The sequence below is a fragment of the Gymnodraco acuticeps genome, unplaced genomic scaffold, assembly GCF_902827175.1.
Source record: "Gymnodraco acuticeps unplaced genomic scaffold, fGymAcu1.1, whole genome shotgun sequence".
NCBI lineage: Eukaryota > Metazoa > Chordata > Actinopteri > Perciformes > Bathydraconidae > Gymnodraco > Gymnodraco acuticeps.
In genome coordinates, this window is record NW_022992041.1 from 1190892 (window position 1) to 1203785 (window position 12894).

General features: G+C 39.6%; 1 protein-coding gene across 2 annotated transcripts; it reads left to right on the plus strand.

Annotated features, from left to right (window-relative positions):
• Positions 1-961: 961 nt before the first annotated feature.
• zgc:172136 (uncharacterized protein LOC566376 homolog) lies at positions 962-11988 on the plus strand. 2 transcript variants are annotated; one of them, XM_034201953.1, is made up of 14 exons: positions 962-1098; positions 3809-3993; positions 4128-4218; positions 5467-5546; positions 5729-5805; positions 5895-6090; positions 6188-6343; positions 6816-6881; positions 7352-7420; positions 7528-7702; positions 7980-8264; positions 10296-10415; positions 10554-10624; positions 10704-11988. In XM_034201953.1, the coding sequence occupies exons 2-14, from the start codon at positions 3916-3918 to the stop codon at positions 10992-10994; spliced, it is 1755 nt and encodes a 584-aa protein (XP_034057844.1). In that variant the 5' UTR covers positions 962-1098; positions 3809-3915; the 3' UTR covers positions 10995-11988. The 2 variants fall into 2 exon arrangements, with proteins under 2 accessions (XP_034057844.1, XP_034057845.1); XM_034201954.1 differs by lacking the exon at positions 10554-10624 and having other exon boundaries at positions 10704-10995.
• Positions 11989-12894: the final 906 nt, after the last annotated feature.

A 12894-nucleotide genomic window follows, 5' to 3' on the forward strand; every position in this document is an offset into this window, starting at 1 on the left:
CCTACAATAAATGTGTTGCTTAGAACCAGGTTAAATACATAAATGTTAGTGGTCGTACTGCATCAACTTGAAGTGTTATATTTATCAATGATGAATTCGATTATCAGTATGTGCTTTAGTAGTGTTCTACATATTGTAGGCCTGTGCATGATCTCAGGAATGTCTAATGTACCTTTTACTGTATATTTGACCCCTCTACCATGAAGGGGATTTTGAAGCCATTGTCCAATCTACTGATTGAAGACTTGTATCTTGTAAATACATTAACATGTGGAAATGTGACTGAAAGTAATAGATACGTAGATGTAGACCAAAAGATACACGATTGATGATTGTTTTCATAAGCTCATGAAGGATACACCACTTCTGCTAAGTCTTGTAAAAATATGTTTCCTACGGAATTTCAGTAAATACATACATATGACAAAATAAGCATTATTAATATGAGAAGAAACATTATTATATATTTTTATTCCAACATTATTATACTTTTGGTAACATAGAAAACGTCTGTTACCAAAATACAAAAAGATATATAAGGATACGCTAATTAGCAGCAGTTGTTTATTTGGAAAACCTTACTCGGCCAGTCGTCTCGACACTTGCTTGTACCCATGGATGTATATCGGCTTGGACCTTTATATACAGTCTATGGCTTGGACCCTTGGACCTCTAATTAGAACGAGATCATTTTACCAAAGCAAAACAAGGGGGACATATCTGTTTGGTACTACATTCAAATAAATATGTATATTAAATATATGTATTTAAAAATAGTCGTATGTTTTTAAATGAATATGCATGTGATAAAAAGAAACATTTCTTGAATTTAACATTAAAAAAACAGTCCCAACCATTTCAAAACATAACTCGTTCACAACAGTCACCCCCACAACAATTCAAAATGGTATGGCTCAATCGTTAGGACTTGACGGTGGTTGGAGAAGTTACAACACGCAATGGGGAGTGGGACGAACTGGTGTCCTCCTTACTTCTGTCATGTTTTTATTCGGATAAAAAAAGAAGATTGTGTGCTGAACAAGCATTGAGAAGACCTGCGACTGGTGTTTAAACTCCTTCTTCTCTTATAATGCAATGGTAAGTAACTCACGGCTTTATAGTTAGTTTAAAGAGTAGCCAGTCATTCACTTGTTGCCTTCGCGTTACCCCATCCATCCAAACAAATACACTCTGTCCTAAGAAAATGTGTCCACGATTATGGTTACTATTAACGTACTTTAGATTCTCCTGCTGCGTTTCTTATCAGAGTTGTCGTTAGCTCACGCACACAATAAATACATGTAATTAAAAAAAGCTAAACTACGCTGAAACTTTGACATAATTAGCGGCTAATGACACTGTTGCGTTCAATAACGTCAACGCCCGGTATGTAAATTACCTATCTGCCAGTTCATAACATGGGGACATCACATGCACGTTTAAATGCAGTTCTTCTGTACTCAACACGACGCAGAGTGTGTTTAAAAGTCTGATGTTGTAAAAGTTTTTACCTCTCAATAAATCATTGAACCCTTCTATAAATGTGCCTGTCATGGCTCTTGAGTCAAACCTAAGAAATGCACTGCTTCCCCCCCCCCCCCCCAAAAAAGGGGGCTCAAACTCACCCTATTGTTTTCAAGTAGGATGACTATAAATGGTGTTCCTCGTTTATTCAGATACGGGCTCTGAGGTTCACTTCAGAGAGAGTGCACAGGGGATGTTTTTCCAATAACCAGCAGTGTGCTCAGAAAGAGGGATTATGACAGTCTTGGAGGGGAATTAGGCATAGAGATAGCTGCTCTCATGTGATGCCAGGTTTCCCCTTTGGTCAGCAGTAAGGGGGATGTCAGCCATCACTGTATGGGCTGATGAGAGTAAACTTGTTTTGGAGGTGGGATGCACTGAAGATGTTTTTTTATGTACCTGATTGTACTCTGGATTTAAAGCAGATTAAGGTTGGTTCAGTTTATTAGTTACTCAGAACTGTTCATGCTTCACACCAGCTGTTTGACTCAAATAAAGCCAGCATGTTTTGATGTAATATAATGTTGACTGCTCCTATTGCCTGTTATTTGAAGAAAAACCTATGATTACCCTGTGTTAATTGGTCACGGATCATTTGTTGTAAATTCATTCCATATGATAATGTTTTTTTATTTGAATATCAGGGTCCATTTAAACTTATATTGTATCTTTTGTCATGTTTAATAGTTTTAAGAAAAGTTGGAACAAGAAAAACACGCACCATGCCCATTCAAATTCCAGAACAAAGCATATTTTCCCTGAACAAAATCTGTTTCTATTCTTCAGTCTTGTTGCTTCTCACACGAAGTGCTCATACATTTCTAACATAATATGCAACGTCTAATTCCAATATGTAATTAGTCAGAAAATAAAATATAGTGTTTTATCATATGTTTATCATCACGCCTTCCGATGTGTTGTTTAATGCATATGATAATGATGACTGAATATAAAACTTAAGTGTCCTAGAGGACTATTATATTAATGCATCAGTAATGATATATTTTTAGAATTAAAGCTTGCATTGTTGTATATTGACCAATAAGAGTAAAAAGCTACTACACCCTCATAGTGGGAATAACCTACATGAAAGAAGCACTCTCCAAAAAGTAGATTTATTGATCAAAATAATGCTTAAAATAGAATATTGTCTATGTGAAAATGTTCTTGCCAGTTGATTTTGAGTCAGTGTATTGACTGTGTAGTTTGACTCGTACACAAGTCAGATGTTAAAGCTACTGGAATTTCAGGTTTTTTTAAATGTCTGTTGCACTGACACAGATGTGAGCAAGTTTGAACACGTCCATAAATCATATTTGGTATGACAATTTGCTTGCTCTCCGAGCCAAGAATATATACTTTAATGTTTCCCTTTACCTATTTGTTCATTGGGAACATGTCTTTCAAATACTTCTTATTTTGAAATGCTCAATCAAAAAAGGCAGGCTTATTGCTAATGCTTTTTAACATAGTAAACATATGTGAATGCCAGGCTCCTGAAGAGTTAGGTGTAAACAGGTTCTTTGTCCAAGAATCTCTTAATGTGCTGGTTATTTCTTCTCTGTTAACTTTGAGGAGATTGGCTCAACAGTAGTCTGTTTCTGTTACGGTTCATTTGTCCCTTTTTGTCCCTTTGTAGTTTATTTTTTACTGGTTATCGTCAAGAGCGGGGTTTAAGGGGATCAGAGTCGGCGCGCGGCAGTAATTAACCTGATTAATTGATTCTGAGACGTTAATCAGATGAGCCTCGTACCAGTAGGGCTTCAGGTCAGCACGCTTCAGATGAGCATTGTTTGCGAGGAGTCTTTCCTACATGGCCATTTGTTTTGGTATGGTAAGTAGAAACTAAAATCACATAATTCCTTTTTTTTTTTACTTGGTGCTGCTTACAAGGTGTTGATGATAAGCTCATTAAATGTGCCCCTGCTTTTCAATAAAACCGTACTCTAGGATTAATATACTTTTAAGGTGAACCAACTTATGACATGTGTTGAATTCAGTTTTTGGATGATCTCATTGGAAGATTTTTGTGATCCTAAAACATTTGTAAAGAACAGCCATGTTGAGTTAAACTTTGTTGTTGGATAATAGGAGACAGCCACAGTTATTATATTGAATATGATTCAAGGAAGTGACAGTATGCTCATGCATATCCTCATTGTGTATTTGCAGAAGATTGCACGGCAAACCTTGATCTGTTTTAAATTCCATTCTGCTGTCTTCATCTTCATGTTTTTATTTAATTTCTTTACATATCTCACTCTGACGTCATCTATCTTTACAGATACAATATGGACAAACTGCCCTGGAACAGATAGACAGTGAAGTACAGAGGAAGATTGAGGTGGTTTAACACAGACAAAGCACTTATCACTACACACACAAGACGTCATGTCCACCCCGATAAGGCAGGAGAGAACCATTTGTGTTCTCCTCCCCAACAAGGAGCAGCTGGACATCACTGTCGGGGTGGGTGTTTTTAATATGTCTCTTGCTGTCATCTTTATCAATATGAGGTCTACAAGGTCAAACTTGTTAATCATTTCAGTGTTTTGCCTGCTCTAAAAAGTGCATATTAAATACTGTCTTCTTCATCTTTCCAGCCAAAATCCACTGGGCAGGATGTTTTTAATCGTGTGGCAGAGCTTCTTGGAATCAAGGAGCTGCACTTCTTTGGCCTCACAGTGGTGCAGGGTAAGTTCTCTCATAGACCGACCGTCCATCCTCTGAACCTGGAAGCACTATTCACACTAGATAACACGGCAGTATTGTCAGAAGACAAGTCAGTTTGTTGATCAGTTGATGCACATAGAGTTCCCGTGACACATTTCAGAAGTCATTCAGTTAGATGGGATCACAACAATGAATTACTAAGGGTCGGTAGTTTTAATGAGCCTTGTTTTTGTTATATTGTAGAAAATGTTTTCTGCCAAACAAGCTATTTCGCTTAAGCCAAAACATTTCACTTGCCCCTCCCAGTCTGCATAATTGAGTAATCCACTTGAGCAAAGTTCTGAACGTTTTGTTTTCTTGTATTTCTGTTCTCTTTCTCTCTACAAATACGCTAAAATGCCTCGGTAATCTTGTGTGGCTCAACGCTTGAACAAGCAGCCTTTTGTTTTTGTGGTGTTGGTTCACCGATCACTTAGTGCCTGGATTCCTGCGATATTAACTTCATTAAGCCTGGAATGCACCCTTGCATTCCTCTTCTTCACTGAGGGAAGGGACGGGTTGATGATGGGAAGAAGAGGGTGGGAGTGGAGGGAGAAGAGGCAGGGGGGCTCGTCATGACACAGGCCGCCTTACTCAACTTTTTCTCAAAGACTTCAATGAAGGATGAGAGGCGAGGGAGGAGGAGTGAGTCAGAGAGGGAACAGGCTGAAAGGAGAGATGGATAGTTAGAGTTGTGAAACAGCTATGCGAGCATGAGTTGGCTACACAAAGTTGAACAAAAGAGATAAGGTGGAACAAATAAGAAAATACTTATCTTATGACTCATAGGACCAGGCTGTGAGTGATACAACATACTCTTTCCCAGCACAGGGTGGCAAAAGGCTCTGAGCCCCTCTTCTGAAATAGTTGTTTTTGATATTTGTGGTTTTGCAGGATAGATAAAAACCTAAATATCACGATAAAAGCTAAGCTATGTTGAATGCATCTACCCATCCCAATACAGGTTTACAGATGAATAAACTAGCAAAGCTCCTGCATGCAGTGTTTTGTCTGTGCTGCCATGCTACCACTGAAATTAGAAAATGTATATATTAGCATTGTTGTCATTAGCTTCCCGGTAGCCTCATTCACAAAAGCAAGAGAATAAGGGCTTTTTTCTCTTTGCCCTAATGAATCCCATTGTTAGTCAGATTATACGCTTGGTTACATTTTTGTTTTGTGTGCTTGCTAACTGTCTGCTTGTTTCCTGATTGTCTTTCTCCATCCCAGACAATGAGCACATCTTTTTAGACATGGAGGAGAAGCTGACTAACTACTTTCCTAAGGATTGGAAGCAAGATTCAAGAAAGGTAAGACAGCCTGTCGGGTAGATACTTGCGAGTAAATTAGGAGCACTTTGCTGTGGCCCACTCTCTAAACTATTGTACACTTCAGTTTATTGGGAGGCACAGATCCGTGGCCTACATGCCACAACTTGTCATTTAGCATGACAAAAAGATGCCTTCTCTAACGCTTCTCTCTCTGTATACAGGGAATACAGAAGAGACCCTTTCCTCTAGTGCTGTGCCTCAAAGTGCAGTACTACATAGAAAACGGCAGACTCTTTTGGTAGGTCCTCTCCATATTTGTTCCATATATATCCCTCTTTGTCCTCTTTACTGACATCTTTGTTTCTTTCTTTCGGTGTGTGGTACCAGTGAGCGTAAGGCACGGCACCTTTACTACTCCGACTTGAGGGAGCGGGTGCTGCGCTCTGAGTGCCGTCAGCAGGAGGAAGTTTACTTCCAGCTGGCAGGGTACGCCCTGCAGGCTGACCTCGGTGACCATCCGCTGCCCAGGGAGGATCTGGAAAACACTCCTTACTTTGAACCCAAGGAATACTTTTCCCCTTGGGTAGGTGTTGACCGCAACAAAAGAGAAATACATTTAATCTAATTTATTATGTTTTCTTCTTGCCCTAATCCATGTCTGTCCCTTCTTCCTTCTTTAGATTTTAGCTAAGCGTGGAGTAAGCTATCTCCTCTGCCATGGGCCAAAGGTGCATCAGGAGCTGTGGGGCATGTCTTCTCGGGACGCCATGCTGCTCTTCATCAGGGAGTCCTGTCGACTGGAGGATGTACCCGTCACATTCTACAAACTGCAAAAGGTTGTGAGTCAATTTAGTTTTGTAAGAATTGTGAACTGGGTGGCTTGAATTGAGTATTTGAGGCACACACTGTACTGCAGCCTGTATTTATTTGCATATAAACAAAAAAGAATGGTGATTACACTGTTGGGTTTTTATCCACTGTCCATTCATTCTCTCTGACTGTAGTATTGTCTTTTCCAACACGTATACAGTTAGTATAGCGTCATTAGAGCTGTGCTGGACAAATGACTATACAGTAGGGGCAGTTATGTAACTCTCTATGTAATCCCTATATTGTCCTCCCCATTCCAAGATCACTCATCCACTGGGTGATATTTTGAAGGCTTGCCTATCCATTGCGTAATGTGCCATCACTTTTAATTTGTTGTTAGCAGCAGCCCAGTGTTTCCCAGTGAAGCAGGAGAGTGAAAAGCTCTCTTATCTGAACTGCTCACATGCCTGTCTGACATCTCATCATTCATGTATCCAGGACAAAAGGGCGGAGAAAGGAACGGCATTGCTCGGTCTGACCCTGCGAGGAATGCAGGTTTATCAGGTACGTGCATGTGCGAGTGTGTTATTGATGCACAGCCTATGCGTCAACACGTGCGTACATAGGGGGGAATCTGCGTTTGCTCAAAGATTCAGTCTTTGTAGCTGCAGCCCTATAAAACCTCTGACTAGACGTGTGAAGAATGTGTGGGATCGCCACCAACAGCAGAGCATCAGGAGATAGGAGCCGTCTGCCATGCCCGTCAGTTGTTTGATCTGTCCATCAGGGGCCATCTGGGGGGGATTAGGGCTCCAGGCCTGGCTGATTAAAGAGCCAGCAGACCGTGAGATACCTCGAGAAGCCCTTGGCCTCTCTGCCAAGTCCAGATGGCTCCTTTGAGAGAAAATATGATCATTGATCCAGTATTTTTAAATATATCCCAGTAGATTACACATCCAAAAGCCTCTTGTTACTAAAACATAAAGCTTACAAACCTTTAAGCTACTTATTAAATGGTGTGTTTGTATTCAAAGGAGGTGAACAACATGCGACAGCTGCTGTACGACTTCCCCTGGTCAAATGTTGGACGTCTCACCTTCCTGGTAAGCACACAGCTCATTTCCATTCTTTGTAAAGATTAGGTGGAAAATTGTAATTATTTAATGGGCATTAGCTATGTATGTATGTATAATATGTTGTGCCTTTTCAGGGTAAGAAATTTGAGATCCAGCCAGATGGTTTGCCCTCAGCCAGGAAGCTGGTTTACTTCACCGGGTCATCGTTCCGCTCCCGACACCTCCTCCTGCACCTGAGCAGCAGCCACCGCCTCTACCTCAGCCTCCAGCCGGCCCTCAAACACCTCCGCCAGCTGGAGGAGAACGAAGGTAGGGGAGAATACAACCACAAGATTAGTATTAGCAATAATTACAGTTTGGGTGGGGTCCAATTGTACTCGGCAGAACACTTCTGAGGCCACTGAAATTTAAAATGGATAACTTGTGAAATGTCCTTTTTCCAGTACAAAGAAATCCAGTTTGTTTTCTTCTTTAATTGGAATTGCAGCACAGTAGCCAGATCTCTTTTGCACAACGCTCAGATTTTTTTTTTTCTGTAGATTTGTTTTGCTGTAATTTTATCAAATCAAATCTTGCTTCATTGCAGATAAAAAGCGTTACAGAGAGTCCTACATCAGTGATGACCTGGACATGGACCCCCCCGGCAGTGAGAGCAGCCCTGGTCTGTCCCGGCACTCCACCAGCAGCTCTGGGATCGAAGCGGACGCCCGCCAACACAGCATCTCCCCAGAGATGGCCTCCATGGAGGAGGAGGGTCATCGGAAGGCAGAAAGGTGTTTCAGCTCAACAGCCAGCCACGGCAGCTCCTGCACCTCTGGGTTTGACGCAGGCTGTAAGCCTCGGATAGAGGATGAGGGATGGCAAGACGAAGGTGAGAGGAATGTTGTACTGAAACCTTGGTACAAAACATTGTCTGGAGTAAACTACTGCTTTGTTTGTTGAATGAAATGATCAGTTGCTACAGAAAAGCAGCTATTTGCAATTCTGATCTTTTATTTTCCTTTTGAAATTCCCTTTTTGACTACTTGTTTACTGTACAATATGAAAGTTTTAAATTATTGTTGTTCTCATTACTTGCTTGCTTTAACCATTAATATGAACTCATATGTACAAAGAAAAATTGTGCAAATTGAGCCTCACTAATGTGGATCAGGGACGCTGTTATTTATTATATGAATACATTTCTGAAGATTATACTCCAATAAGTAAAGTTGGTTTATCCGGTTTGTTTGCCTCTCTGAGACATCAGCTCAGTCTGTGCGTGTGTTGCCAGCCTTTCCATGCAGTTGGGATGAATGCGCTATTTTCACTCTGCAAAAAGAACTGAAACTGAGCATCTTGGTTCCCCTGCATCATTTTAAAGCACGGCTAGATGCAATGCAATATGATAATCTTGGTACCTGTCAATGTTGATAGGTTTGTAAATTGTACCCCTGTAATTATGTTGTATGATGTCCTTTTTGTTTTCTGTTGTTTTTCTGTTTTCATGTGTAACCAACTTTGCAGGTCTCCCTTGAAAAAGAGATCGTTTGATCTCAATGAGATTTTACCTGGTTAAATAAAGGCTACAAACAATGTGCTACACATCAAGTACCAGTTACTAGTATGGTGTAATATAACATACTGATGAAGAGATATGTTTTTTTAAATGTATCTCTACTTTATGAATGAATAGCTACTTGCAACTCTCTGTGAGATCAGAGAGCAGATGTAAGTTGGTAGTTTACCCAACATGGCTTTGTAGATGAACATGTACCAATGACTGAGCCTCCGTACAGTAAGTGAAGGCAAACCTGCCCTGGCAGTACTTTACAGTTTGTAACAAATCTCAGCGCACTGTGATAGGCGGCATCTAACTTGTTCAGGTAATGGGCAGGTGCATTCACATAGATAAGATCACCATAGTCCAGCACAGGTAAAAAGGTCACAGAGACTAGCATTTTCCTGGCTTCAAGCGAGAAACAGGACTTGTTTCTGAAAAAGAAACCTAGCTTCACCCTCAGCTTTCTAAGCAGATTATCGACCTGAAGTTTAAAAGAGAGACAATCATCAAGCCAGATACCAAGGTATTTATAACAGGTAACCACCTTGAGTACTTTTCCTTGCGTAGTAACAATATCCAAAGTGGTCTCCGGTGTCTTTTTGGCTTTTGAAAATAGTATTACCTTAGTTTTATCCACATTTAAAAGAAGCTTTAGTTCAGAGAGCTGCGTCTGAATAATATTAAAAACGGCCTGTAATTGAACACCAGCCTCCTTAATGGAGGGACCTGCACAGTACATCACGGTATCATCAGCATAAAAATGTAAAGTTGCTCCATCCACATTTTGACCTAAACAGTTGATATAGATGGAGAATAAAAGTGGAACTAAAACCACCATTTGAAATATTTAACCACTCGGAAGACAGCCCATCAAAGTGAACACATTGGGACCTTTCAGAGAGGTAGTTCACAAACCACCCCACTGCATGGCTGGATATGCCAATACTGGCCAGCCTCTGCTTCAAGATATGATGATCGACTGTATCGAAAGCTTTGGAAAGATCAATAAATAGAGCTGCACAACTCTGCTTATTGTCTAAGATACCCGCAATATCATTCACCACTTTCATTGTCGCAGTGATGGTGCTATGTTGCTTTCTGAAACCTGACTGATGTTTACATAGGATGTCATTTTTACATAAAAACACCTTTACCTGCTCACTCACTAGGCTTTCAAGAACCTTGGCCAGAACTGACCATTTAGAGATGGGCCTATAGTTATTTAATAAAGTGGCCTCCCCTCCTTTTAGTAGAGGAAATGATGGGTGATGGGTCTGTTAGTATTTTGTTGGCTTGCCTAAGAACAGTCATCTTAAATGCATTTTTTTAATAATCAAACTTCTCAACCTTTATTTTCAGAAAACAAGATTGACATTGGAAGTCCAGACGAGGTTCTCGTGGATGATCCTTATGAGATGTTCCAGTTGGCTGATCTTCTTGATGGAGTGTCAGTGGATTGTTCAGATCTCTCCTCACCAGGTATAGATAACTTCATTGTGATATACTGGATACCATTTTAAAAAAAACAAAAAACAATTGTGTTTCTCTCATCTCATTAATGAGAACCAACTTTGTATCTCAAACCCTATTAGATTGATAAGTAATTGATCTCTACAGAAAACAAGGCGTGTCCCTCAGACAGTGATGAAGAACTCCAGAAATTACAGAACAAGGATACGTTAACATCGGTTGGTTGACTATCTTCTTTGCCTCACCTTCTTTTTCTTTCCTCTGTTGTAATACATGTTATCTTCACCTCTCTTGCAGACACTGACGTCTAAGGCACAGATTTGCGTGGATCGGCACAGCCAGAGTCTGGATGATGTACGTCTGTTCCCACCTCCGGCACCCCTTGGGACCACACTGCCACCCGATTCCACCGTCAGCTATATGTTTGGCCTACCAGATGCCTCAATAAACACAAAGACCCCTGTTGACCACAGTTTGTACCCCCTTTTGCACTGCAAAGCTATACCTTCCTTCTATGGCCGCAGGTCTTCAAACTGCCTCTCCCTGGACATGTTAGGGGACGAACAGATCCTGGAATTCATTCTTTGAGACCTTGCTTGTCCTCCATTTACAAAGCAACTGAACTCGTAGGTTGGCAACACATGCATTTATGTGGTGATGATGACAACGTGGGATGTGTGTTTCAAATTTGAGTGAGACATTATGGAAAATTACGGGACCAATCATTCTTCTTTAAAAGCTTTGGATAAGAGAACAGAGATTTAATTCAGCAGCATTTAATTCAGTATAAATGGAGCATATTTATTAATTTTGTATATTTGTACATACTACCTGCACTGTTTTATTACATTTCAACTTTGCTGAGCAACAACATTTCCAAGCATTTAATTGTGTTTTATACGTTTTACATACTTTTTTTAAGGAATTGTCTGAATAGGTTAATGTCTGGTGCATAAAGTTCGTCATTATATATTTTTATGATTTAAAGGCCATACATTTGACATTCATAAAATGGGAATTACTCTTCCTTGAAACACTTTAAAACTTTTGGTAATGTTTGTGTATAACTTTATCCTGGTTTTTTTTAAATCATATTTTATAATATACTCTATTTTTGTACAGTGTGCTCTGTCATGCTTTTCCTTTTAGTCTGCCTTAGCAATGTAGCTGCCGAAGTGGAAAATTGAGCCTCTTTACAGCTGGTATTGCATTCATCCAAAGCTTTCCTATTATATACTCTCCCCTGTCATAATTACAACAGAAAGTACTCTTTGTAAAGCACTATTTCTGTAACCAGTGTATAATGAATCTGCAGTATTTTTCTATTTCTTTCTGTCATTTTTTTCTCTGACATTGTTTTGTAAAAGATAATAATTGGTATTCAAATAACTGATGTCATTAGCCACTTGGAAAGTTATTTAACACATACAAACTTCTCCGCAATGACTATAATGTATAAACAACTGTCAGTGTTGAGTCACAAAACTGAACAATTAATTATTTTTAAAAGCAATGTTTTTATAATGGTGAAAATAAAATGTCAACTAAAGAAACCACATGTCTTCAGTTGTGTTGTACTGTTTGTTAATTGTTTTAATTAGACACGCAGTTAATGTTATTTTAAAAAAAATGTTTTGTAAGTGTGGTGCGGGCAGAGATGTGATAGGTGGGTCGCGAATGGACGCGATGAACGGGAGATTTTTTATTTATTTTTTTAAATACATTTTTTGGACCTCAGGCCAGAATCGAACCTGGGTCCTCGCGGGCCGGAGACTCGCAACGGCGGTGTTTGCAGATGCGGTACTGGAAAATTGCACAATTTAAATCTATTCTAGTAGACCCCAACAATGGAAATGTGATCAGTAGAAATGGCCATGACATGGGACCTTTTAAAAGGGGAGTGATTAGTAAAATATGTATAAATAAAAAGAAAGAATGCTATAGGTAACATAAGATAAAAATAAACAAGTTTAAATGATTTGTTGTTGGTTGTGATCATATTCTAAAGATGTTTGGATTATTGAAAGGTATACAGCTCCCTTTCATGAGTGTTGAGAGCTGTATCCATAAATTCATTTTGTACTCAAAGTGCACCAGATTGATGCATTTAACTGCAACATTAAAATAAAATATGGTGCATGACCCCGGACCCCCCTAGACTAGAGGATGTGAGGTCCACCCCCAAATAAAGCAGGTTAAAATAATTACATTGAATACATTATCTTTTAGTAAACACTGAAAACGGGTCCCACAGACCCAAACAGCACACAAAGGTTAAAGGTAAGCATATAATAATGTTAAAATGTGCTAAATATACACTGCAACAACAAAAAAGAAAGAGTAAAAGTAGCTCACGACTTGTTTTATTTTTTGAAAGTAGCCCTCATCCTAAAAAAGGTTGGAGACCCCTGTTATAGAATGATACATTTGATCATTTTAAGCTTGGCCTACCATTTTATTGGAGCGATGAGGAACAGATGGGTCTTGA

Coding starts and splice junctions, on each gene's coding strand:
- zgc:172136 (XM_034201953.1), top strand. CDS start 3,916: ATGTCCACCCCGATAAGGCAGGAGAGAACCATTTGTGTTCTCCTCCCC. Junction 6,344..6,815: donor CATTCTACAAACTGCAAAAG/GTTGTGAGTCAA, acceptor TCATGTATCCAG/GACAAAAGGGCGGAGAAAGG. Junction 6,882..7,351: donor GAGGAATGCAGGTTTATCAG/GTACGTGCATGT, acceptor TTGTATTCAAAG/GAGGTGAACAACATGCGACA.